This window comes from Dasypus novemcinctus, chromosome 4 (genome assembly GCF_030445035.2).
Source record: "Dasypus novemcinctus isolate mDasNov1 chromosome 4, mDasNov1.1.hap2, whole genome shotgun sequence".
NCBI classification, from domain to species: Eukaryota; Metazoa; Chordata; class Mammalia; order Cingulata; family Dasypodidae; genus Dasypus; species Dasypus novemcinctus.
In genome coordinates, this window is record NC_080676.1 from 22,796,424 (window position 1) to 22,823,714 (window position 27,291).

Sequence of the window (27,291 nt, forward strand, 5' to 3'; positions counted from 1 at the left end):
GCATACAAGCATGGTGACATGACTCCCTGCCCTCATATTTCTTAGTCTGTTGGGAAGGCAGACAAACCAATCAACCACATAATTAAATAGCATGACACATAGATAGAAAAGTTAGTTTATTGCAATACTAATTTCAGTCTTATCATTCTTGAAAGGATGAAATGTATCTTCTCCCTCTCTACTGTATAAATAGAACAAAACAAACCTTAAAGTTCTGTTCAGTTCCACCAGCTTTTGTGTACCAGGACCCCAAATCATTAAGTTTACAGGCAGGTAAAAAACACCACAACCCAAGGGTTTTCTTTGCCAGTCAAAATGGGAAATGGCAGACTACTACCCTGGAGCAGCAAGAAATACCGGTTAGAGCCCTGGCCTCAGCGGCCAGGTTAGACCATTTAGAGCCCTGGCCTCAGCGGCCATGCAAGTGTGGGCAGAGTGAAGCCATTGACCCTCCAACAGCATACCAGGCTTGGGCTGTGTATTAGTTTGCCGAAGGGCTGCTGGTGCAAATACCAGAAAGAGGTTGGCTTTTGTAAAAGGGATTTATTTGGGGTAAAACGTATAGTCTCAAGGCCATGAAAAGTACAACTCAAGGCACCCCAAAAAGTGCTTTCTCACCCAAGTCAGCTGCCACATGTTGAAGCAAAATGGTGGGCAATCTCCACCTAGGTTTCTATCTCCCGCTCCATGCTGTACCATCTCCCAGTGCTCAGCTATGAGCAACCAGGCACAGGGTTTGTCTCTTACCAGGCTTTCTCTCTCAGATTTGGCTGCTCTGCTTTCTTTCCTAGTTCAGCTGTGAGCTATCCTGCATATGGCCCATCTCTTCCTTGGTCTTAGCGCTTTGAGCCTCTCCTTTCTCTCACGTGGCAGGATCAATATGGTGGCTCCCTTTTACTGTGAATCTGTTTTCATCAGACCTAGCAAGAGGGTGGAGACCCAAACTGGCTCACACCTCACTGATATTGTCCAACTGAAAGGGTCTCACACCCACAGGTTCACAAACATCATCTTTCCCTTTTGGGGATTCACAAAATAATTTCAAACTGTCACAGCCTGGGACACTGAATATCTCAGGGGCAAACACGATGGGCTAAAGTCTTGTTCTTCCTCAACTTCTTTCTGTGTATATCAGCCCTATTCGATACTATCTAACTCTGAAGTGGAAGAAAGTGAGGGGTCCCCTAATATTGACTGATATTGGGTATCTCACTCTTAGATAAGTGTTATGAATTGAATCATGTCCCCCACAAAGACATGTGCAATTAGTAACCTCCAGGCTTGTGGATATGAACTCATTTGTAAATAGGACCTTCAAAGATCCTATTAAGGTGAAGCCAAGCTGAATCGGGGTGGGTCTTAATCCAATATGACTAGAGTCCTTATAAGCAGAGGAAATTTAGACACAGAGTAAGAGCAAGTAGGAGACTGAAGAAAACACATGGTCATGTGAAGGGGGCAATAACAAAGAGATTGTCAACAAGACACTACCAGAATGCTCCAGACTTCAGAGAAAGCATGACCCTGCCAGCACCTTGATGTTGGATATCTAGCCTCCAAAACTGTTAAGACAATAAATTCCTATTGTTTAAGTCAGTCAGTCTGTTGCATTTGATACAGCAGCCCTGGCAAATTAAGACAGTAAGTAAGAGTTCAAAGTCGTATTTAATATGCTTTTAAAAAGTAGTAAATCAAGGGAATGTTTCTTTTGCCCAGGAAGGTAAAGCAAATTTACCACAGGCCACATGTATTGTATATAAATGTGTGAAGAGGTTGTTTAGATGCTGCTCCTATCAGGCACTCCAAAGTCATCCCAGGAATTTGGGAATCCTGGGGAAGGCTTCTGTAAGGTAGTGCTTTGCAGTTCTACTGTGGCTGCAAAGTAGGATTCTCTTGAGAGCTTTTGTACTCTTAATTCCCAGGCCACACTTCAGGCTAATGAAATCAGAACGTTCGGGCATGAGACCTAAGCATCAGTTTTGTAAGTCCTCCAGCCGCTGGGCAGCCAAGGCTGAGAACCACTGACAGGAGTACACTGAGCTGTATGAGGCCGTAGGGGAGGAGAGTTAGGGAGAATGTGGACACTCCAGGCAGCTGAAAGGCGTGTACAAGCATGAGGCATGAGATTGAGGAAGATGCTTTCTAGGGACTACACATTCCGTCAGTGATCTGGACTGTACTTTTCTGGAGAGGTGGGGGAAGGGTTGAGACATGTGGCTAGGCACGGCACGCCCAGGAGAGCATTTGGACTGTCCTCCTTGCTGGGCTAAGAAGCTTGGCTTTTATGCTTGAGTATCTATTCAAAGACTGTAATCTGGTTGCAAGGGAGTTTGCAAATTGAATTTGCATGTGAATAAGGAGCATTTTGGCAGCAACTTGGAGGTGGACTGGTGAGGGAGACAGGCAAGGCTGGTGGCAGGAAGATGAGTTAGAATTTCAGACAAAAGGCAGAGGCCATGCTCCAGGGAATAGAACACAAAGAAGAGCCATGCTATTTAGGAGGTTGCATTGACAAGGTTTGAAAGGTTGCATCTATGAAAATGTACCTCTCCAGTTTCATACTGGTGGAGTATAATTGACTGAGGACCCCGGCTGTTATCCCACTAGTCCCACCACATTCGTACTGAGGCCATGCTTGCCATGGGCTGCTCCTAGCACGTGAATGAACATGGTAGAGCAATAGTTCAGACTTCCCTGTGGGATGCAAGATTCCTGTGGAATTCAGGCCTCAGGACTCCCCATTGGTCTGCCTGAAACTTTCTTCTGACCCAGTCCTTCCTTTCCTTTCTCCTTCACAGGAATCAGAGCTGTATTGCAGTGTGAAAGCTTTTCCTATCTACTCCTGCTCCACTTTATCCCTTTTATTTTGAGGTCTGCTACTTGGAGAATCCAAACTAACACAGTGCTAATTAGGTGTCGGGAAGTGGGTACAAGGAAGATTCTAAAAATCTCAGATTTATGAATAGGGAAATTGAAAGAATTCTAGTCATAATTGTAAGGATTATGATGTGAAGCTAGGAAAAGCAGGGTCAATATTGTGCATGTTGTCTTTAGGATGCTAGGATGTTCAAATATAGATTTCCCACAGGGAACTGCATAGAGAATTCTCAGAAGAAGTTGGAGAAAGAGGTTTAGATTTGAGAGTCATCAATATATAAGTGGTAGTTTATGCTGTGTAAATGTAAATGTAAAAGATGCTGGGTATTGTGAGGCATGAGTCAAATATAAAATGGGAAAAACCTAGAGGATACAATGAAGAAGGGCAAGAATTGGCTAGAAAGATAAAGACAACATACATACACCAAGTTTGCTTCATAAAGCAATGGAAGAAAAATTGTGCCTAAAGAAGATCCATCATATGCTGCTGAGGTCAAGAATGTTAGAAAATAAGATTATTCTCTGGGCATTGAGTATATTAAGTAAACTACAGAAGGATTGTTCAGAACAGTGTTATAGAAACGCACAAGTGCTAAATGTGTAAAAGGGAATGGGAGGTAAGGGAGCAAGGTAATTACTGGACACTATTTTGAAGAGCTCAGATAGAAAGGAATGAGAAGAGATAGAGCACTAAGTAGAGGGTCTAGAGGGGAATTTCTGTTTTCTTATCAAGATGGAAGAGATTAGAGTGGGTTCATCGGCAAGCAGCAATGAGCCAGAGTTTAAAATGAGAGATGGAGACAAATGGTTTGTGATTGTCCTGGAGAGGCAGGAATGGGTTAGATTAATAACCAGTGGTAGGGTTAACCTTAAGCAAGAGGAGGTTAGTGCTCCCCTTCCTCTGACCCAGGTAGCAGTGGAAATAGACACGTTTAAAGGTTCAATAGATGGAAGGTAAGGCAGTTTCCATAGCTTAGCTTCAATTTCTCCTCTGAAGGATAATGGTAAGAGATGGGGAAATATTGGAGGGCAATAGCCTCAAGAGTCTCTTAAAAAGGGGGAGATTTTTAAAGGACATTGGAGTCAAAGTAGAATATTTAAGTGTAGGATTTCAGAGTTCCCTATTGAAGAGAATGAAAAGGCAAGTGGTGTAACAGCAGCAGAAGAAAATGGGAGAGTATAATAAATGACTTGTTCACATGAACATGAATATGACAGGAATCAGTGTAGAGAAGAATGCTGAGGTAGCTCCAAAGTCCTCAGTGAAAGTAGAATCATCATAAGGGTATTGAAGAAAGGTAAAACAGGATTTACACTGATGGTAAGAATCTCAAAACAGAATGAGTTTCTGAAGGAAGAATGTAAAAATAATGGTCTACTAACTGCAGTAGGTAGCCAGGAGAGTGCAATTATTTTATTTGCATCCTGTTGAGGAGAACTAAGGCACTAGAGAGAAATGGAAAGCTTTCCCTTAAGAGGGTTGCGAAGAAAGTTGTGTTCTCTGGGCAGAGCCAGATTTTGGTTAATACTGATGATGATGATAACATTTATTGACACTTATTACATTCTAGGCACCACTCCAAGAATTTTTACATTTATTAAATTATTTCTGGCAAGCAGATGGAGGGAATGATCTGTGAAGAAGCTGAGGATGTAAATGCATGTTTTTGATGAAATGTAGGCTTCAGAAGTTACAACGGAAAGAGTGACAAGGTCAACAATGGAAAAGCAATGGAACGAACAGAGCATTGTCTTAATTAGAATGCTAGTTGTGTTGAGAGTTTGGTCATGAAAAGAGTCTCTGAATCTTCTTTTCTCACAAATACTTGTGGTAGATCCCTACGGAGGGTATATACAGATAGCAAGGACTGAAGAAATGATACTCTATAACCAAGTTTGGTCCTCAAAGCGTATCTGTAACTCATAGTGAGCTAGGATGGATAAATGAGACACAATCTTTCATTTTTAACTCTGATTTAAGACACACACTAAAAAGAGAACAAATTTATCTATTTGATTCCAGATCCATGCTCTCATCCCTTAGAATAAAAGTCACAATCTGGAAGTCTTAAGGGCCAAATTTGGCCTGAACTTAAGTGTTTTGATTCACATACAATTTCTAAAATTTTAATTACTTGCCAACATTTTTAAAATTAGGAGATTTTGCATAAGGAAGGAAAAATGGAAGAAAGGAAGGCAGGAGAAGGGAGTTCAAATACAGTAACAATTAGCAACATTGAATAGCAGCTCAGGTGGCTAATTGATCCCAGGATGAGTGTCCAATTTTAGTACTGAGAATCTCACATCCTTGAAGCCCCTTTGGTGGCAAGTAACAAGGGAAGGCCGATCACCCAAGCAGCTGCTCTCTTTAGACTGAAACAATGTGCTTTGTGGTTTACTAGAGTCACTACTAAGCCGGTATTAATATAGCCTGGCTCCTCTAGGCCTCCAACTTTTCTAGATTTTGACCTATCAAAGAAAAGGCCTATGAACAGCTGATTTAATTCCCTTCCACCTCACCTTGCCAGCAGTATCTCCCAACAGTGAGATGACTGGCTTGGTTAAAGAATCTTGGAGGCACACGGAGAGAGAAGCAATCCGTGAAGGTGAATGCTTATAGAAGGCGAGTATCCAGAGGGTAAACCCCAAAGTTCATAAGCTTATATCTGAACCATTCATTATCCTCTAAGGCTCAAGCTTGATAATGGTTTACCTTGATTCATCAGATCCCTAGTTTCTTGTGGGTTCCCTGTTATGGTTGGAATCTACTGCTATGTAATTGAACTGGCTGAATGTGGAGGTAATGGGAAAGGAACGAATGAGAGCGATGAATGCATTTGAATGGAACAAAGTTTACCTTTGAAACTCTGAGCCTGAAGAATCACCTTGAGAAAGAAGGACCTTAGCAATTAGGGACCACTTGCAGGTACTGAGGGCTCCACAGTCTGAAGATCAGTATGTTGTTGCAATTGTTGCAAGTGAATTGGATTCACCTGTGTTCAAAACTGCCAAGCTAGAGAATGTCCTTTGCCCACAGGCCAATATAGAACACAGTGAAATAATATGATAGTATTCCAGAAACATCCAGCCTCAGGTAGTCCAAGAGATTTGTGGAAACTACAAGCTCTGTGTTCTGACTGGGCAGTGACTTCCCCCATTCAATTCCACTTTTAAAAATATGATTACTCCATACTGGTCTAAAATTTATCAGATATATTCTGGACCATTTAAACATAATCTGGGCTGTTAGTCAACACATTAAAGATGTCAATATTGAAAAGAGGTACCCCAATGTTAAGAAATGTGTGGCAACTTAAAACTATCCTCAGAACTTTCTCTTAAGTACAAGTGTGAGGCTGCCTCTCAAAAATGAAATCTTATCAATTATATAAATAATGATGTAGATTATACAGCAGTTGCTTCAGGCAAAGTTCAAGAAATCAAGGGGTGGAGATGTAATAACAATGTGCAAATGCTGGTATGGCTGAGTAATTGCTCTGATAACTCCCTCCTCTTTCCCTAACTCATGGATCTGGAAAGGGCAGACTTAGCTGCATTTATCATCTGCAGGCCTTCCAGCTGTCAGTGAAGCTCCATGGGACTTCCAGGGCACCTGCCACTTTGGCACTTTTGTTGTCGTTCCAGATACAGACTTTTTGCTAGGAAAGAAACTGAGATATCGTAATCCACACAGGCTCAACCAAGGCTAAATGGGCTGTATTTACTCTGTGAAGGGAAAAAATGAAGGGGTAATTCAGAATAACAGAGCAAATAGTAAAGGGAAAATAGGGAAACCTATTTTTCTTAAAGAAAATGAACACCTAGCAAATGGCAGGCAATCTGTCAATATTTGTTTACTTAATATTTGCTGAATAAATTATTTGGCCTTTGGTCGAGTTTTAAGTTTCTGGAGCCAGTAGTGGTTCTAGCGATTAAGCTATTTTCTGGAGCAAACAAACTAAAGTTGGTAGAACTATCTTACTGGAACAATTATTTTCCTGCTTTTTGGCATAACAACAAATCTAATCACTTAAGTCTATTATTTTTGTAAGAAATCTAAGTCACATAATCTTCATACTATTAATCTGTCATTTTATTATGTAGTAATAGTTGCTCTATTCTTTAACCTTTCCTCATTCTTTATAATGCCAACCTTGTTAGTGGAAGATGAAGACCATGTAAAACACCATCAAGTGAGTCTAATTAATTTGTAAAATCAATACAGAATGGAGGAAACTAGACTCATAAGAAACCTCTTTAAGAAATAGAATGTCTCAGATCAAGATAGGAAAAACACCCTTAAAAAATACATATAGGATTCATCACTGGTAAAAATAGCCCAATCAGTGGTAATAAAATATATTGCCTACACCATGTCACATATTCCACGTTCTACACCATTTAACAACAATGGGCTTCCCAACCTTGCTTCAGCAGCCCCAGCCAGCCCAGTGTCTCCCACCATCCACCCAGAAGTAGAAAGCAACCAGAACCTGCAGCTCCAGGCAACTCCTGGCCTTCCACCCAATGGCAGAAGGTGTCACAGGGAAGTGCTTCCCTCCTGTGGTAGCACTGCAGAGAGAGAGTGGAAAGCCCACCAGCACTGGATGGCTAGAGAAGAGGTCAAGAGAAATGACCTCCATCTCTGAGGTCAGTGCTAAAAGGAATTATTTGTTGGAACTATCTGACAAATATTTTAAAGCAGCTACCAAACTTTTGATTCAACAAGTAACTAAAAATTCCTTTGAAACGAATAAGAAAATAGAAAAACCTCAACAAAGAAAAAGGAGTTATACATATAAAAAGAACCAAATTTAAATTATACAACTGAAAAATACAACAAATGAATTTAAAAATCTCATGGGAAAGGTTTAATAGTAGAGTGGAGATGACAGTAGAAAGAACAAATAAAGCTTGAAGAGCGATAAATAGAATTTATTCAATCTGAACAACAAAGAGATAAATAGATTTAACTCAGAGCTATGAGACAGTAACAAAATATCTAACTTTCAACAAAAAAATAAATTAAGAAAAAATAAAATAAATATTTAACTTTCGTATCACAGAATCCCAGAGGGAGAAGAGAAAGAATATGGGATTGAAAACATAATTAAGAAGTAATTACCTAAAACATACTAAATTTGGCGAAAGATATAAGCACACAGTTTCAAGACCTGAGTGAATCACAAACAGAATACACCAAAAGAGATCTATGCCAAGATACATCATGATTAAGTTTCTGAAAAATAAAGACAAAGAGAAAATCTTAAAAACTCATCCACGGAGGAACAATGCATTACATGTAAGGGAACACCAATTTGAACAACAGTTGATTTCTCATCAGAAACAATGGAGGCCAAAAGGAAGTGGCACAACATTTTTGTGATGAATATGGAGATAGAAACTAGAGTGCAGGTTGTCAGCAGTGAAGGACCAAGGTAATGGAGAGTTGTCTTAATGCATAATGGCTATATGGTTTCTTTTGGGGAGTATGGAATGATTTATTAATAGCAGGTACTGCAACATTGTGAATGTGAATTGTATGCTTGGGTGGTTGAGATGGGAATGTTTATATTTTATACATGTTCCCACAATTTTTAAAAAAGAAATAGAAAATTAAAGAGACAATGACCAGTTAATGTAATACATGATCCAGGATGGGTTCTAGCAAGGAAGAGAAAAGGCTCAAAGAGACATTATTGGGACATAAGAAAAAATTGTAATGTAGAATACAAGCTTTATATCAATGCTAAATTTCTTGAACTTGAAAACTACACTTAAAGTGGCTATGTAAGTGAATATGTTTGTTCTTGGGTAATATACAGGGCAGAATTAAGCATTCATGGAGCATGATGTGTACAGCCTACATTGTGATGTTCAGAAACTGCATAGAAAGACAGATAAATGATAGAAAGATGATAGAAAGATAGGAAGGAAGGAAGGAAGGAAGGAAGGAAGGAAGGAAGGAAGGAAGGAAGGAAGGAAGGAAGGAAGGAAGGAAGGAAGGAAGGAAGGAAGGAAGGAAGGAAGGAAGGAAGGAAGGAAGGAAGGAAGGAAGGAAGGAAGGAAGGAAGGAAGGAAGGAAGGAAGGAAGGAAGGAAGGAAGGAAGGAAGGAAGGAAGGAAGGAAGGAAGGAAGAGCAAATGTGACAAAATGCTAACATTGCTGAATTGCTGGATCCGGATATCTGGGAAGGGGGTAGGAATATGTTAGACTCCTTTGTATGAGGTTTGGATTATTTTTGAACTGTCTTGTAAGTTTGAAAGCATTGAGGGGAAAAAGTTTTAAAAAAAGACCATGGGTTACAATGTAAAATATGAAGATATAAAACTTTTAGTAAAAGAATACAGGAGCAAATCTTTGGTAGCTAGTAATAGATGAAGTGTTCTTAGACTTGACACCAATAATATATTCCAAAAAAGGAAAAATTGATAAATAGGACCTTGTCAAAATTAAATACTATTTCTCTGTGAAAATCCTTTGAACAGATGAAAAGACACACTACAGTCTGGGAGAAAATATTTGATAAACTTATATATCACAATAGACTATCTCTTTTTGTAATAAAATTTATTTTTAGAGAAGTTTTATATTTACATTTACAGAAAAATTACACTGAAGTATAGGGAGTTCCCATATAACCTATACACACATACCCACAGCCCCACACACAGTTTCCCTTATTATTAACATATTACATTAGTGTGGTACATTTGTTATAATTGAAGAACAAATTTAACCAAAGTCTATAGTTTTCATTATGATTTACCCTTCGTGCTGTACAGTTTTATAGGCTGTGAGAAATGTATAGTGTCATGTGTCCTTCATTGCAGTATCATAGAGCACAATTTCCCTGCCCTAAATATGCCCTGTGTTCTACCTATTTACCACCTCCTCCTTCTGAACACCTGGCAATCACTATCTTTATATCAATGTTACAAGTTCTTCCATTAACACAAGGTAATAACTACAATAACAATAAATCCACCTTGGTTTGTGGTTTCAATCACCCCTTATGTTTGTTCATTCCACAGTCTTGAGGGTTTGGGGATGATGTCTGCTCTGAATGCTTCAGGCTGAGAGGGGTCTTAGATATTATGGAAAAGACAGAACAACTGGTATTCATGCATTTGTAGATACTTCTTGTTTTGGGGTATGGGACTTGTCCATCATTATCATTTTCTTGGTTGTCCAGTGCACCCAGATGAACTGGAGAGTAGGTGTTGGCTGCAACTCTGCTGGGATTCAGGCTCAACTGGCATATGGACAATCTGAAGATTTAAGTCTCTGAGATATATTTAATGGGTATATTGAAAATTACAGGTTCAAATAAAAGGAGTAGTTGAATCATGAGTAGGGAAATTATAAATGAGAATAACTATGTTATACTGGGGAAATAGTTATATATTCCCAAATAGGGCCTGCTGAAAGCATGTTGATTTCATGAAGCTATGTGTCTTGCCTCTGGTGTCTAGAAATTCACAGAGCCCTCGGAAGGCCTATTGTTTGATACTTCCTGTTTTCTGGGGACAGGCACTCTCTATCATCCTCATTTTGTTAGTTGTCCTGGGTGAATCCAATGAACTGGAGAGTGGATGTTGCAACACTGTGAGAGTCAGGGCTCAGCTGGCATATGAACAGACCAGTGATTTAAGTGTCTGGGACTTGTATTTAATGGATATAGTATCAATTATAGGTTCAAATAAAAGGGATAAAAGAATCATATATAGGGAAATTATGAATGAGCTTAACTCTCTTACTGTGGGAAATAGGTCATCATATATTCCAAATTAAGGCCCACCAATGAGGTGCTGATTTCATGAGGTTATGTGCCTTACCAGTTGTGTGTCTGGATGTCTTTATCCCTTTTTATGTATTTTTAAAGGTCAGATGGAATCATATATTTCATAGTTGTTACTTTTCTTTTTTTTAGGAGGTATTGGGAATTGAACCCAGGACCTGGTACAGGCACTCAACCACTGATCTACATCTGCTACCACCAGATGTCTCTAGAGTACCTGGGAGAATTCCTGTTCTCAATTCTACTTCTGTGAGTCCACTAAATATCCTTAGTTTATATCTGTGAGATCATGAAATATTCTTTGGTGATGAGCTTACATCACTCAGTATAAGGTCTTTGAGATTCGTCCATGTTGTTGCATGAATCAATATTTCATTCTATCTTACAGCTGAGTCATATTCCTTTGTGTTTGTACACATTTTTTTTGTCAATTCATCCATTGATGGACACTTGGGTTGCTTCTAACTTTTGGCAATAGTGAATAATGCCATGATGAGCACTGCTGCACATATATCTGTTTGTTTCCCTGCTTTCAGTTCTTCTGGATAATTTCCTAGTAATGAAATTGCCAGATCATATGGCAAATCTATACTTAGTTTCCCAAGGAATGCCAGACTGTCCTCCAGAGTTGCTGCACCATTCTACATTCCCACCATCAGGGAATGAGTGCTCCTATTTATCCATATTCTCTCCAGCACTTGCAGTTTTCTATTTTGTTAATAGCAGTCAGTCTGGTAGGTGTGAAATGATACCTCATTGTAGTTTTAATTTATATTTCCTGAATAGCTAGTGATGGGTTAAGCATCTTTTCATGTGCTTTTTAGCCATCCATATTTCCTCTTTTCAAAAGTATCTGTTCAAGTCTCTTGCCTGTTTCTTAAATGGTTTGTCTTTTCATTAGTGAGTTATAGAATTTTTTAATATATGATGGATATTAGACCCTTATCAGATACCTTTTTCCAAATATTTTCTCCCATTAATTTGGCTGCCTTTTCACTTTCTTGACAAACTCCTATGAAGAACAAAAATTTTTAATTTTGGTAGTCTCATTTATCTATTTTTTTTTTCATTGCTTACACTTTGGCTGTAAAATTTATGAAGCCATTGCTTACCACAAGATCATATAGATGCTTCCCTACATTATCTTCTAGGAGCTTTGTAATCCCGTCTCTTATATTTAGGTCTTTGATCTATCTTGAGTTAATTTTTGTATAGGTTATGTGTTCCAACCCAACTTCTGAAGGGCATGAGTTGTTGAGGCTGCAAGACCAAAGAATACACCAACAGAGAATCAGACATCAGCTTTATTGCGACTTAGAGGCAGGAGAAGATTCCTTGATGGAGGTGGGTCAAAAGATGAATGAAGTTAACACTCCACAATAGGACAGGGGAAAATGAGGGGTCATATGAGGGGTCTCAGAACAAAGACATTCCATTGGGGTGATAACAAGTATATCCCATAAGGTATAAGAACAGGGTTCTGGCTGGAATCCCATGACTGGGCACATGGGGTCTGGTGTTATTATTTCAGGAATGAGTTTTCACTACTCAGGGAAATGGTTTAAGATACACCCCAATCCCAGGGGAGGGATGGTAACCTTTCACTTAGGTATAGGTCACTCTGGTGGCCGCGTGTTGAGGACTTGGTCCCCACAGTGTGAAATAGGGATTCTCTTTCATTCTTTTGGATATGAATATCCAGTTCTCCCAGCACCATTTGTTGAAGAGACTATTCTGTCCTAGGTGAATGGACTTGGCAACCTTGTTGAATATCAGTTGACTGTAGATGTGCATGTCTATTTCTGAACTCTCAATTCAGTTCCATTGGTCAATATGTCTGTCCTTGTGCCAATACCACACAGTTTTGAACACTGTGGCTTTTTAGTATGCTTTAAAGTCAGATAGTGTGAGTCCTCCAACTTTGTTTTTTTCAAGATGTTCTTGACTATTAGGAGCACCTTATCCTTCCAAATAAATTTGGTAATTGTCTTTTCCAACTCACTAAAAAAATACTGTTAGAATTTTTATTGGGATTGTATTGAATCTGTAAATCAACTTAGGTAGAACTGGCATCTTAATGATGTTTAGTCTTCCAATCCACGAACATGGGATATTCTTCCATTTATTTATGTCTTCTTTGATTTTTTTTAGCAACATTGTGTAGTTTTCTGTGTACAAGTCCTTTACATCTTTAATTAAGTTTATTCCTAGATATTTGATTCTTTTCATTGCTATTGCAAATGGATTTTTTCCCCTTGATTTCCTCCTCAGATTTTTTTATTATTAGTGTAAGGAAACACTACTGATTTTTGTGTTTTGATCTCATATCCTGCCACTTCACTGAGCTTGTTTATCAGCTGTAATAGCTTTGCTGTAGATTTTTCAGGATTTTCTATACATAGGATCATCATCTGCAAATAGTGAAACTTTTACTTCTTCCTTTCCAGTGTGGATGCCTTTTATTTCTTTTTCTTGCCTAAGTGTTCTGGATGGAATTTCTAACACAATGTTGAATAAGAATGGTAATTGTGGACATCCTTGTCTTGTTCCAGATATTCAGAGAAAGCCTTTAGCCTTTCCCCATTAAGTATGATGTTAGTTGTGAACTTTTCATATATGCCTTTTTTTTATCATGTTAAAAAAGTTTCCTTTTATCCCTATCTTTTGAAGTGTTTTTATCAAGAAAAGGTGCTGAATTTTGTTTGAATGCCTTTCTGTGTTGATAGAGATGATTATGTAATTTTTCATCTTAGATCTGTTAATGTGGTGTATTGCATTTATTGATTTTCTTATGTTGAACCATCCTTGCATACCTGGGATAAAAACCACTTGATCATAGTGTATAATTCATTTGGTGTGTTGTTGTATTTGATTTGCAAGTATTTTGTTGAGGATTTTTGCAGCTAAGTTCATTAGGGAGATTGGTCTCTTATTTTCTTTTTCTTTTTTTGTAGCATTTTTATGTGGCTTTGGTATTAGGGTAATATTAGCATCATAGAATGAGTCAGGCAATATTCCCTCCACTTCCATTTTTTGGAAGAGTTTAAGCAGGATTTGTGTTAGTTCTTTCTGGAATGACTGGTAGAATTGACCTGTGAAGCCATCTTGTCCTGGACTTTTCTTGATTGGGAGATTTTAGATGGCTGATTAATCTCATTACTTGTGATTGGTCTGTTGAGGTCTTCTATTTCTTCTTTTGTCTGTGTACATTGCTCATACGTTTCTAGAAAATCATCCATTTCATCTAAGTTGTCCAACTTGTTGGCATACAGTTTTCTATAATATCCTATTTTGATGCTCTTTATTTCTATGTGGACAGTGGTGATGTGCCCTCTCTCACTTCTGATTTTATTTATTTTCCTCATCTCTCCTTTTTTCTTTGTTAGTCTAGCTAAGGGTTTGTTAATTTTGTTAATCTTTTCAAAAACCCAGGTTTTAGTTTTGTTAGTTTTGTCTATTGTTTTTGTTTTTAATTCTCAATTTATTTCATTCCTTCTGCTCATTTTGGGATTAATTTGCTGTTCTTTTTCTAGTTCATCCTGGTGTGCTGTTAGCTCTTTGATTTTATCTCCTTCTTCTTTTTTAATGTAGGCATTTTGAGCTATAAATTTCCCTTTCAGCACTTCCTTTGCTGCATTCCATAACTTTGATACATTGTGTTCTCATTTTCATTTGTTTCCAGATATTTACTGATTTCTCTTGTAGTTTATTCCTTGACCCACTGATTGTTTGTGTTATTTAATTTCCACATATTTGTGAGTTTTCCAGTTGTCTGCCCATTATTGATTTCCAGCTTCACTCCATTGTGATCAGAGGCAGTGCTTCATGTAATTTCAAACTTTCTAAATTTGTTGAGACTTGTTTATGACCTAACATGTAGTCTATCCTGGAGAATGATCCATGAGCACATGAGAAGAATGTATATCCTGCTGTTTAGGAGTCCAATCTTCTATATAGGTCCACTAGGTCTAATTCCTCTAATGCATTAGATCTCTGTTTCTTTATTGATCCTCTGTCAAGATATTCTGTCTATTGCTAATAGTGGTGTATTGAAGTCTCCCACTATGATTGTAGAGGTTTCTATTTCTCCCTTTACTTTTGCCAGTGTTTGCCTCAGGTACTTTGGAGTGTCCTAGTTAGATGCATAAACATTTATGATTGTAATTTTTTTTGTAGATTACTGCTTTTATTAATATATAGTGTCCTTCTTTATCTCTTACAACAGTTTTGCATTTAAAGTCTATTTTGTCTGATATTAGTATAGCTACCCCTGCCCTTTTTTGGTTACTGGTTGTGTGGAAGATTGTTTTCCAATCTTTTACTTGCAATTTATTTGTGTCCTTCAGTCTAAGGTGAGTGTCTTGTATACAGCATAGAATTGAGTCACAATTTTATCCTTTCTGCCACTCTGTCTCTTAAATGGAGAATTTAATCCAGTAACATTCAATGCTATTACTGTAAAGTCAGTACTTAGTTTAACCATTTTTTCTTTAGGCTTATAAATGTAATATTTTATTTTTTCTCTTCTTATTCTTTTAGTACCCTTACTAATAATCTTCCTTACCTTCCTTTCTACTCTCTCCTCTATACCTCTCTCCTGTCTTTTCCTTTCAACCTGCATAACTCCCTTTAGTATTTCTGGAATAACAGGACTCTTTTTGACAAATTCTCTCAATTTCTGTTTACCTGTGAATATTTTTTTCTCTCTCTCATTTTTGATGGATGGTTTTGCTGGATACAGAATTCTTGGCTGGCAAGAAGACAGTGGTGTGACATAATTTTTTTTTATCACCTTAATTATGTCATACCCCTGCCTTCTTGCCTCCATAGGTTCAGATGAGAAATCAACATTTAATCTTATTAAGCGTTATTTATATTTGATGGATCTCGTTTCTCTTTCTGCTTCAAGGATTTTCAGAGTACATCTGATAAGACTTATTCTTTCGGAGTATGCTTCCCGGACATGTACTTCTATGTCCCTCATAATAATTAGGAAATTTTCAGCCATTATTTCCTCAAACACTATGTCTTCCCCTTTTCCTTTGATTCTCCCTCTTGGACACCCATAGTGTTTATATCTGTGCATTTTGTTCTGTCATTCAGTTCCCTGAGTCTGCTGAATTTTTTCCATTTATTTTGTCTATCTGTTCTACAATCTGTGTGAATTTGGTTGTACTATTTTCCATTTTGCTAATTTGTTCCTCTGCCTGTTCGAATCTGTTGTGCGATTCTAGAGTATTTCTAATTTTTCCATTGTGCCTTTCATTACAATAAGTTTGTTGTTTTTTAATAATGCATATTTACAACTTCTTCTGCATGTTCAACCATTGTCTTCTTAATATCCTTTATCTCTTCCCTCATCTCATTGAATTGATTTAGGAGATTTGTTTGTAAATGTCTGTTTATTTGTTCCACATTCTGCATCTCCTCTTGCTTTTTTAGTTTGATCATTTGACAGGGACATGTTTTTCTATTTATTACTATAGACTGTAATTTTTTGTTGATATCTAGGCATTCGCTTATCTTGATGGGTTTATTGTGGTGGTCATTTTCTCTCTCTTGCCTAATGTTTTATTTTGTTTGGCTTTTTGTAAAGGATCTTTATTGATACTTGGTTCAACTTTGTCTAAATCTTTAGAACTGCCCTTGTTTAACTGAAAAAATAAAAGAGCCAAAAAAAGGAAAGAAGCATAAATATATATAAAGAAAAAGAAAAAAACATGAAAATTTGAAAAAGGCATGAAAACCAGGAAAAAAGAGAAATGCAGAAAAAAAGAGGAAAAGAAAGAAAAGGAAAAAAAGGAAGAAGAGAAAAGAAAGAAAAAGGATGAAAAGAAAAAGAAAAAGGTCCTCCCTCTCAGGCCAGTGGTACCAGGTGAGGCTCCACCCTTGTCAGTGGCCTGTGACCATCAGTCAATCTCCCCATAGTGCACCCCTCTGCAGGTACCCAAACCAGTGAAGTGAGGGAAAATAAAAAACACAACCAGGCCTCCCTCTCAGGCCACCTGTCACCATCTAAGCTCCTCCTCATTGGCTGCCCATGCCCACCAGTCAGTGACCCCATATCTCACCTATCCTCAGGTTCCCAGTGGAGGAAAGGAAGAAAAAAAATTAAAAAAAAAAAGAAAATAAATAAATAGGTCTCCCTCTTAAGCCTCTTGTGTCTGGCTGGGTCCCGCCTCACTGGCCAGATTGATCTGCTGCCGGTCCCTTCTCTGGTGCCCACATGGGAACCTCTACCCTTCCCTGATTGCCCTGCAGCCTGCCACTCCCCTGGTGTCTAGCTAAGCACCTCCTCGCTGGTCTGATTGCCCAGGCTCCCCTCTTCCCCATGCCTGGCTGAGCTTTCTTACACCAGCCTGATTGTCCCACTGCCTTCTGCTCCCCAGGTGCCAGCTGGACCTCCTCCCACTACTTCCAGCCACCCTCTCTGATTGCTGCTGTGGCCTGTGGCTTCCCGTTTGCCCAGCAAGCCTGCCTGACTTTTCTCATTTTTCTGGCGAAGAGGGAGGCCTGCTGTTTCCTACTCTGCCATTTTGGATTCCCCACAAGTGACTATCTTTGCTTAGTAACCAGAATATAAAAAGAACTCTCAAAATTCAATAGTTTAAAAACAAACAAACAGACTAACAAAACAGATGACAAATAAGCACATGAAAGACATTTAAGTCTATTAACCATGAGGGAATTACAAATTACAACCAAAATGTGCTGTCACTACTGGGAGGGGAAGATACAGAGATATTGGATCATTCTTGTATTGCTAGTGGGAATGTAAAATGGTACAGCCACCTTGGAAAACAGGTTGGCAACATCACATAAAACGTGATCACCACATGATCCAACTATTGCATTCTTTTTTTGGCATAAATTTTATTTATTTTTTCTTCTTCTTTATTTTCTTTTAAATTTTACATTCAAAAAATATGAGGTCTCCATATACCCCCCACCCCACCCACACCACCCCTCCCACATCAACAAACTCTTCCATCATTGTGGCACATCCACTGCACCTGGTGAATACATTCTGGAGAACTGCTGCAGCCCATGGACAGTGGTCCACATTATAGTCCACACTCTCCCCCAGTCTACCCAGTGGACCACGACAGGACACACAACGTACAGCATCCGTCCCTGCAACACCACCTAGGACAGCTCCAAATCCTGAAAATGCCCCACACCATATGTCTTCTTCCCTCTCCCAACCATCAGCAGCTATCGTGGCCACTCTCTCCACATCACTACTACAATTTCTTCCCTTACTAATCACAGTAGTTCCCCAGCAGAACACCAGTAAGTCCACTCTAATCCAAACTCTATTCCTCCATCTTGTGGACCTCAGATGGCTATGTCCAGTCCCCCTCTACATCAAGAAGGGGTTTAGATTCCACATGGATGATGGATGCAATTCTCCTGCTTGCAGCTGTAGGCACTCTTGGCTCCCTGGTGTGGTGGTTGACCCTCTTCGCCTCCCTGTCAGCTGACCAGGGTAAGTCCAAGAAACCAGAGGGTAGGAGTTGCAAGTCTGCTGAGGCCCAGGGCCTGGCTGTCACATGGACAGTTCAGAGATTCAGGTCTCCTGAGTATACACCAACCCAAATGCCAACCACAGGTCCAGTAAGAGTTACAGAAGAGGCATGTGTAGAAAGTTTATATCTGAGTTCAACTCCATCACACTCAGGAACACAAACTCCAAAGTAGGGCCAACTGACATGGCCCTGAACTCCAGAGCCATCTGCCTTGACCATAGAACCTGTAGATTGCTGCAGCCCTCAGGAGAACCAGCACCTGGGTTTCCATTTACCTTGGCTGTCTTTGGTACCCTGCTGAGGCAGGCATAAGCATCACGCCCCCCTCTCCCCCCCTGCAATGACCTCCCAACTCTTTTTTGAAGACTCTTAGCCATATAAACTCACTTGTCCTTTCCATTTCCCCTTTTTTATCCAAAGTCAAAAAGCAGTTTTTAACACCTGATATTACATGTAGGCTGAGATATTCTACCGGTCTGAGTTGACCTCTTTGTTCATGGTCTTTTTGTAGTTACATCACCAGCTGGTGATAGTGGTAATCCCTCTAGTGCCAGGGAGGCTTATCCCCAGGAGTCATGTTCCATGCTGGTGGAAAGGCAATGCATCTACATTCTGAGTTTGGCTTAGAGAGTGGCCACATTTGAGCAACATGGAGGCTCTCAGGAGGTAACTCTTAGGCATACCACAGCTATAGTCCTAGTTCATATTTCAGTCACACAGGCTCATAATTAGAGCCATCAGTATCAAGGGCTCATTGTTGGACTGACCATCTTTATTGGTGTTTGCCATTGCACTTGGGGGATTGTTGTTATTTCATTGGGGAATGTGGTAGAGCTCCCCTGGTCAGGAATTCAGCACTCTCTCATCTGTCGTTTCCAACTGACACCACTATGAAAATATCCAAACCTTTCTATGTACCTGTATTCATGCCCTGGAGAACTCCCTCCCAACTGTATGCCCCCCACTAATGACACCCCACACAAGTGCTCCTCCCCTGCCATAGTTGAACCTCTCTATAGTCTAAAACTTCTTCAAAAAGGAAGCCCAATATATTGCCAGGTTCCATTAATAGAAAAATGGAATATAGTGATGGGTTTAAAGGTTAGATACAGAATACATAGAAATTTAGAAAAATTAAATAAAGGAAAAATAAATTGGGGTATCAAAGAAATGAAAAAATGAAAAAGCTTTGTTTTTGACATTTTGCCTTTCATCACTGCTACAGGTGTTGCCCTGTATATACAGTGACAAGGCAATTTCTTCCATTTCTTCCTCAGTTTCTACCTCCTTTCTTTCTTTTTTTCCCCCTGATTATTTTCTCTTGACATAAGTTTTAGGTCACAGTAATTCACATATACAATATATGGTACTCCCACATATCCAACATCAAACTCTTTGTCCCTTCCCCAACAATGATCTTGTTACATGTTCATATTATATTTGCTGTAGGTAATGTACAGATATTCATTGCCTTCTTGATCATTTAACTCAGAGAAATGTAAATTTACGTTCATGCCCAAACCTGTGCTTAAATGTTTATAGAACTTCAATTCTTAATAGCCCCAAACTAGAAAGAACCCAGATGTACTTTAAGAGGTCAATGAATAAACAAACTGTAGTACAACTATATCATGGAATAATATTCAACAATAAAAAGGAACAACTATTAATACATGCAACAACAAGGATGAATCTCTGGAGGATTATGCTGAGAAAAGCCAATTCCAAAAGGGCAGATACTGTACGACTGCATATGTACAACATTCTTGAAATGATAAAAATATGGAAAAGGAGAAAAGATTAGTGGTTAAGGATATTGTGGAGTTTTGGTGGTCATGGAGAAAGGAGGCAGGAGGGAAGTAGGTGTGGCTATACAAGAGATCCTTGTGGTGATGTAACTGTTCTATATCTTGACTTTATCAATGTCAATATCCTGATTGTTATATTGTACTATAGTTTTGCAAGATGTTACCTTTGGGGAAAAATGGGTAAAGGGTATATGGGATCTCTTTTTATTTCTTACAACTGCCTACAAATCTATTATTATCTCAAAATAAAATGTTTAATTTTTAAAAAATGTGTGAGTTAACCAATCCAATGTCCACATAGAAGAGGTGGCATTGGATTGGGAAAAGTGGACATGGTGGACGATGGGTATGGGGAAAGGCAGGAAGAGATGAGAGGTGGAGGCGTCTTTGGGACATGGAGCTGCCCTGGATGGTGCCTCAGAGGTAATCACCGGACATTGTAAATCCTCACAGGGCCCACTGGATGGAATGGAGGAGAGTATGGGCCATGATGTGGACCATTGTCTATGAGGTGCAGAGGTGCCCAAAGATGTACTTACCAAATCCAATGGATGTGTCATGATGATGGGAACGAGTGTTGTTGGGGGGGGGGAGAGGGGGGGTGGGGGGGTGGGGTTGAATGGGACCTCACATATATATTTTTAATGTAATATTATTACAAAGTCAATAAAAAAAAATGTGTGAGTTGAAGACGAATGATCGGCATGAAACCTAGGAAAAAGAGAGTCAAAGTGAAAATGTTTGGCAATTGTTTCTAGCATCAAGAGGAGGAATTGAGGTTATGGTATCTCAGTGGGTAAATCCCTTATGGAGAAGTACATCATGGAATTATTACTGAAGGCCACTAGCCTGTGTATCCAACCAACTGATTAATCTTACTTTCATACTCATTAATTAACTATATAATTCAACTTGCACATGAAGTCTTTCCCATGGTGAGATGTCTTTCTTACTCAGTCAAATCAAGTGTTCCATTCCCCTCGGCAGTTATACTTTTAATGCCAGATTAATCAATCATTTGGCATTTTAGCACCTTCCTCCTACTTCAACTGATTCCAAGTTTTCATTAGAGGCATTACATAATGAGTGGTAGTCGTGATTGAGTTGATGTTACCTAATGCAGGTGAACTTTATCATGGCTGTTTATATTGTTGTCAATTTAATTGTATTACATGCTTTGTTTAGCAAAGGCCCCATCCCATAGGGAGCAGGACTTCTCAGTAGAACAAACCTCTCAAAGAAACATGAAAGAGAGGGCTTTCCCTTTGACGAGAAAAATATGCCCCAGATTTCAAGGGAACAGAGATACTAGAAATTTAATGCTGGCTGCCTAGAGATGGGAAAAAAGTTTCAGGTGATCACCTGGAAGTCAGATTCATCTATCTGGGTCCCAGTAATTGCAGGGAGCAGAGAACCAGTGGGACATGCAATCCCTCTCAAAAGAAGGAATCAGCCTTAATTAATTTAACCCTGGCAGTCCATTTCCAGAGTTTAAAGTATATTTTTTTCCTCCAGAATAGCTCATGCTCTCAAACTGTAAGATAATCTATAATTTTATTGATTGCTCATCAGTCCTTTAATGAGTAATATTTAAGGGATTATAAAAGAGCCTTTAAAGAATTGATTACAGAGACTTGTTTCTAATTTTGAGAAAAGAGAGGTGGTTGCCAGGTAATAACACTGGAAACCAATAAACTGTCATTACCAGAATGTTCCAACTATTCCAAATATGAACTAAAGAAAGCAAATTTAATCTGAAGCTGTTGTTTATCTTATGTGCAAGAAAAAGAAAATATTAATTATCAAAACTTCTCTCACTGTAAAGTGATTTACCAATATAACTTAGTGAGTCAGTGAGCTGACACCTACTTGTCCTGACCTCAGGCCAAGGCCATCTACATTTTATCATGCTACAATCAAAGTCACACTACAGGATTTCTCAAGATCCTTTCATTATGCCCCAAATTGTACAATATTTGATTTGCATAAAGCTACAGAGAATGGCTCTGCCAGATTTAATAAGGGGGAAGGAAATTATAATCACGCACACACCCACATAGCTGTTTAGAGAATGGCATCAGGCTGCACTTCTATTCCTGTTATCTAGAATAACAGAGGAAGTTTGAGTGCCTCTGACAATTCTCAAAAAGGCATATCCAGTAGAGTTGAATTTGGCTGCCACACAGTGATTAAGCAATTTTTCAACAAAAATGTGAGAGGAAGAAGGGGTATTTTCCATTCTGGGTTTGAGTAAGATACATTTCTCTTTGTGCACAAATAGAGGTAAAATACAATAAAATGATAATCATAAAAATGTATCTATATTACATGGTTAAGAATCACAAAAATGTATCTGTATCACATGGTTAAGAATATGGGAGAATTTTTTTTTTGGCCTTATGAGACATGAGTCCTATCTAAATCTAATAGAGCTCTAGGAGGGACATATTGAATATTTTGTTAATCCTATTTTACAGAAAAGGAGAATAATATTAAAGGAATGTTTCTCAAGCCATTTAGTAGGATGCAGCATCTGAATGATTTTGCTTCCCAAATCAGACTATGCCTCTTCAAACAATACCCATTTTATCAAGATGTAATATCAACCTTTCCTCAAAATTGGCAAGTTAGCAAAGCAAACCTCAATGTGAACACTATCACTCTCTCTATCAAATGATTCAGTGGGTACTTGAAGTATCTCTGTGAAAAAATGCCAGCATACAGACTTTTCAAAAGCAACTTTATCCAAGAAAATTTTGGCCTCCTAGAAGAGAACTGTGTGAGACAGCTTTGGTATGACTTGCTTAGAAGAAAATTTAAGAAGTTCAAGACTCCAAGAGGGAACTTAAAATAAGTAGTAATAGGAAAGAAAGAGAGAGAGAAGAAAGACAGACTTTCAAAGTCTAATTCTAAATTCCTTTCTGAGATTCACATGAGCACTTTAACTCTAGAACAATGTTTCCAGAAACATAATCTATCAATAATGACATTTATAGGTCAATTACTATTAGCTGGGGAATTTGGTCTACTCTTATTTTACAGTATGTCTGCCAAAAGAAAATCATATATGGCATGTTTTGACTTGGCTCTCAGCTTTCTAAAAGCTTTTCTTTCTTCTTCAGCTGAAACTCTGAAACTTACCTGCTACCCTTTGGCTCAGAGCCAGTTCATCACTAAATCTAGCATGTGCTGTGTTTCTCTACCTCTTATTTCAAACTTTGGCATAAAAAATAGAAGCTGATTGTGAATCTGCCACAGAAGATTAACATGAGACAATTTGGTGGGAGAAAGGAGAGGAAAAGTATGGAAATCATTGGTTAGGGCCTGGAGAAGGCCTAGCAAGCAGAGAATATGTGCTAGTGGAAAGATGAGCAGATTCCTTTTAGCCACTCTGAGGACAGGCCATTGTTCTCATGATTGCTAAGACAACTTTTTGGCCAAATGGATTTAGAAGGCCTTCTGGGAGAGAGGTAATTGAGAAATCTGCTTCACTATTCATTCATTTATTCCTTTATTAATCCATACCCACATTAACTCATTTAACAAGCTATTTAATAGCACTTTTATTTTTAATAGTATACAATGGTGCTTTTCAAATTTTAATGAACATTCAATTTACCTAGAAGCGATAAAAAGCCATTTCTGATTCAGTAGGTTCATGTTGGGACCAAGATTCTTCCTTTCTATTAAACTCCCAGGTATTGTTGATACTGCTCCTCTGTCCACACTTAAGGTATCAAGGGTATGGTAGATATATCTCCATTTTATTTCCCTTTCCCTTAGACCTGTGTTTTTCAGATCTGTTAGTAAATATGTAAATTCGTGGGTTCATTCCAGGTCTAAGGAAACTTCGGGAAGGATCTAGCAATCTGTCTATTAATAAGCCCTCCAGGTGATTCTCATGCATATTTGAGAACCCATGGTTCTCAAAGCTTGGCTTCATATTGGAGTCATTTGGAAAGGTTAAAAACAACAATAACAATGCCTTTGCCCCAGCCAATTAAATCAGAATCTCTGGGGATGGCACCTCTGCATGGGAATATTAAAAATCTCCCTCAAAGGTTTCCAACATGTTACCAGGGTTGAGATCCATAACTCTGGAAATATTTCCTGACTATACTCTATTTTGTAATAAGTCCAAAACATTGCAAACTGTTGAACATCCTTTTAAGTTTATCTATAGGTTTTATTAGTATCAAAACCAGTTATATGGTCAAGAAGTACAGAATGATAGTGTTCCTTAATGCATCAAATGTTAATTCTTCCATTGTTGTATGTGTCCATAGAAGAGTTGACAATCCCATTTTCTCTTGAATGAATAAATGAATTAATGATTGACTGTGCCTACAATCAATTCCCAAGTATAAGAGATCTGATTATCCAGTCGAGTGTTTATCTAGTACTTATGCCCATTGCTTCTCTTTCGTTTCCATTGTACTATTTACATTGTTAAGCTTGTCGACATCACTTGCTAGAGGTTCAATAGAGGTAATAAAACTCATATTGCAAGGAATCTAACTGGTGGGAAAAGGAGACATTATTATTTGCCTGAAATTTATGTTTGGGATGCTCAGCCAATTTTCAAATTTTATATGTACTTCTTATTCAGATTCTACCTCTTTCATCTTTGTGACACCTGAGCTTATTCTCTGGGTGCTGCTTTCTTCTTGTTTTCTCTCTGCTTCCTAAATTTTCCTTCTTCATTTTAGTCACCAACCAACTCACCCTCTCCCCGATTTTTACTAGTGTGAACTGAAATCCTCACTTTGAGGCATATCCTGGCCAACTTAGAAGATTCCAAGAGTAAGGTGAAGTAGAAGTGTTTCTGAAGCATCAGTGTAATGAATTAGAACCTTAAAGTTCCTGGTTCAACTTTTTTAAATAGTTGATTGAAAATTGAGGAATTTCCAATTAAGCGTTTAATACATTTATTATTCATCCACAAATAGCTACTCAACACCTAGACACCGCCCCTGCTCATAAGAACTCAAAATTTATAAGGAGGAAACAAAAGGCAAATAAAATAACTTCAGTACAGCATTGTTCTTGCAAGTAAAAAGTAAGATTGTGATACAAGATCATTAACAAATGGCAGGGAAAATTTTGTGGAAAGTGTTAAGTTCCTTCTACCTTCTATTCCACCTCTAAAATCCATTCCTGTAAATCCTTAAACATAGAAAAGACAAACTTCTCTTTTTGAATTAGCAGGCTGAGAGTCTACGATCTTCTTTTAAAAGAATAAGCAATTTCTTTGTTTCTTCGTAGGATCAGGCTCAGTGCACCACTTTATAATGAATCTCCAGGTGATGGTTATATTAAATGTAACAAAACTATAATGTGCCTAGAGCTGACACAGTCCAATCAATATATTTGTTGTATAACATGTCAGATTTGATAAAGCATCCAAAATGCCAATTCCCTTGCCATCTGGATTATAAATTATTTCTGATAATAACTGAAAATCACAAAGGAGGAAATGGTTATTTCAAGCCAAATGCTATACAGAAAAAAAAGTTGCTCTCCATCTTTTGTAAAGCTTTCAGAAAGAACTTTGAATTGAATTTGTCCCTCCATGTAAGATAAGCAATTATCAAATATGTCCATAGGAAAGGGCTTTCAAAAAGGGAGATTTAGTATGGATTACTGCTGTAACCACCAACAAAAATCTATACTGGGCCAACCTGCCAAGAAACTAGAAGGCCAAATGGAAGATTTTGTTTTTGTAATTTTTGTCTTTTTTTTGCATGTGAAATCTTAAGTAGACATTTCTCTTGTAAGCGAAAGCATAATTCTATAGCTAAATTTTAAAAAGGAAATAAACTAAAACAACAACCAAAGTCTACTAGAAACTTATTTGGTAATTGTGCATACACAAAGATTCACGTAAAACTAACATTAGAATCATGGGGAGGGCTCTTTAAAAATACTAATGCCTCCCCATTCCAAGAGTGTACTTTAACCCCACATCTCTCAACTCCCACTTGAGTGTGGGCTGTGCTTACTGGATTATTTTCAAGAGTATGAAAATAATAGAATATGGAAAAGGGAGAAAAAGAAACTTTACAATGTAGAAATCTGGAAAATACTGCCTTAACCCAGTAATCAAGTACATGCTATCAGTGATACCATGCTGAAGGCAGGTAACCTTGATAGGTTGTGATGAGAGGAGTACTTCCTCTCCGAAGTGTTCTCCAAAACCATAACCCCAGTCTAACGTAAGAAAAATGTCAGACAAACTCAAATTGAAGACACACTACAAAACACCTGACCAGGACTCCTCAAACCTATCAAAGTTTTGAAAAACAAGGAAACTGCCACAGATCAGAGGAGACCAAGGAGACAGCATGACCTAAATGGGAAGTGGTTTTCTGGACATGCCCCTAGAATAAAACAGGCTGGTTAGTGGAAAAATCAGTGAAATCCTGATCAAGTGTAGAGTTTAGTTACTAATGAAGTACAAATATTTGTTTCTTGATTGTAACAGATTAACACAGATAACATAATAAAGCTCGATGTTAACAGTAGGGGAAACTTGCGGAGGGGTATTCAAGAACTCTCCCTATTATCTTTGCACCGTCTCTTTCTGTAACCTTAAAACTATTCTAAAATTAAAATTTTATTAAACTCAGAGAAAAAAAACCTGAATTTAATAAAATTTTTATTTAGGAAATAATTTAATTTAGGAAAAAAAGAAAATTTAAAAAGAAACAAGCAAACAACAACGAAACAATGGCTGGGCTCCATGCCAATTCATTTCAATTAGATACTCCAGGGATGAGACTTTGCGGTCTCAAATATTTAAAAGCTCACCAGTTGCTTCTAGTGTACAGCCCAGTTGAGAACCATTGTCCTACTTGAACATTCCCACAACAACTTCTCTAATATCTCCTACTACTCTCTTTCTCACCCAGTATACAGTAGCCACTCTGTCTTCCTTGCCATTTTCCAAATATGCCAAGAGTATCTGAGTTTCACAGCTTCATTTGCTGGTCCCTCTGTCCAGAACACATCATTTGAATGTCAGGATTGCTTGCTCCTTTGCTTCCTTTAGATTTGTGTTTAAAGCAAACAAAACAAAAACCTGTCATTTCATGGAAGGACCCCTAAGTCAACATTTCTAAAAATAGCAGCCATTTATGCCACAAGTGCTAATTTACTCCACTTACCTTACCTTGTTGTATTTTTCTCTGCAACACTGAAGATGGCTGACATTTTATTGTGTTCATGTACTATTGTCTTTCTTTCTTCTACCCCCACTAGAAGCTAAGCTCCGTGA

At 38.3% G+C, this 27,291-nt stretch overlaps 1 protein-coding gene across 1 annotated transcript in view; it reads left to right on the forward strand.

Moving 5' to 3' along the window:
- The window catches only part of LOC111760616 (uncharacterized), a 153,036-nt gene that overhangs the window by 60,606 nt on the left and 65,139 nt on the right, over nucleotides 1–27,291 (forward strand). Inside the window, exon 3 of the mRNA XM_058296404.2 lies at nucleotides 10,811–10,927. Within this exon, the coding sequence (XP_058152387.1) occupies nucleotides 10,811–10,927 (117 nt within the window). The remainder of the gene's footprint in view (nucleotides 1–10,810; nucleotides 10,928–27,291) is intronic.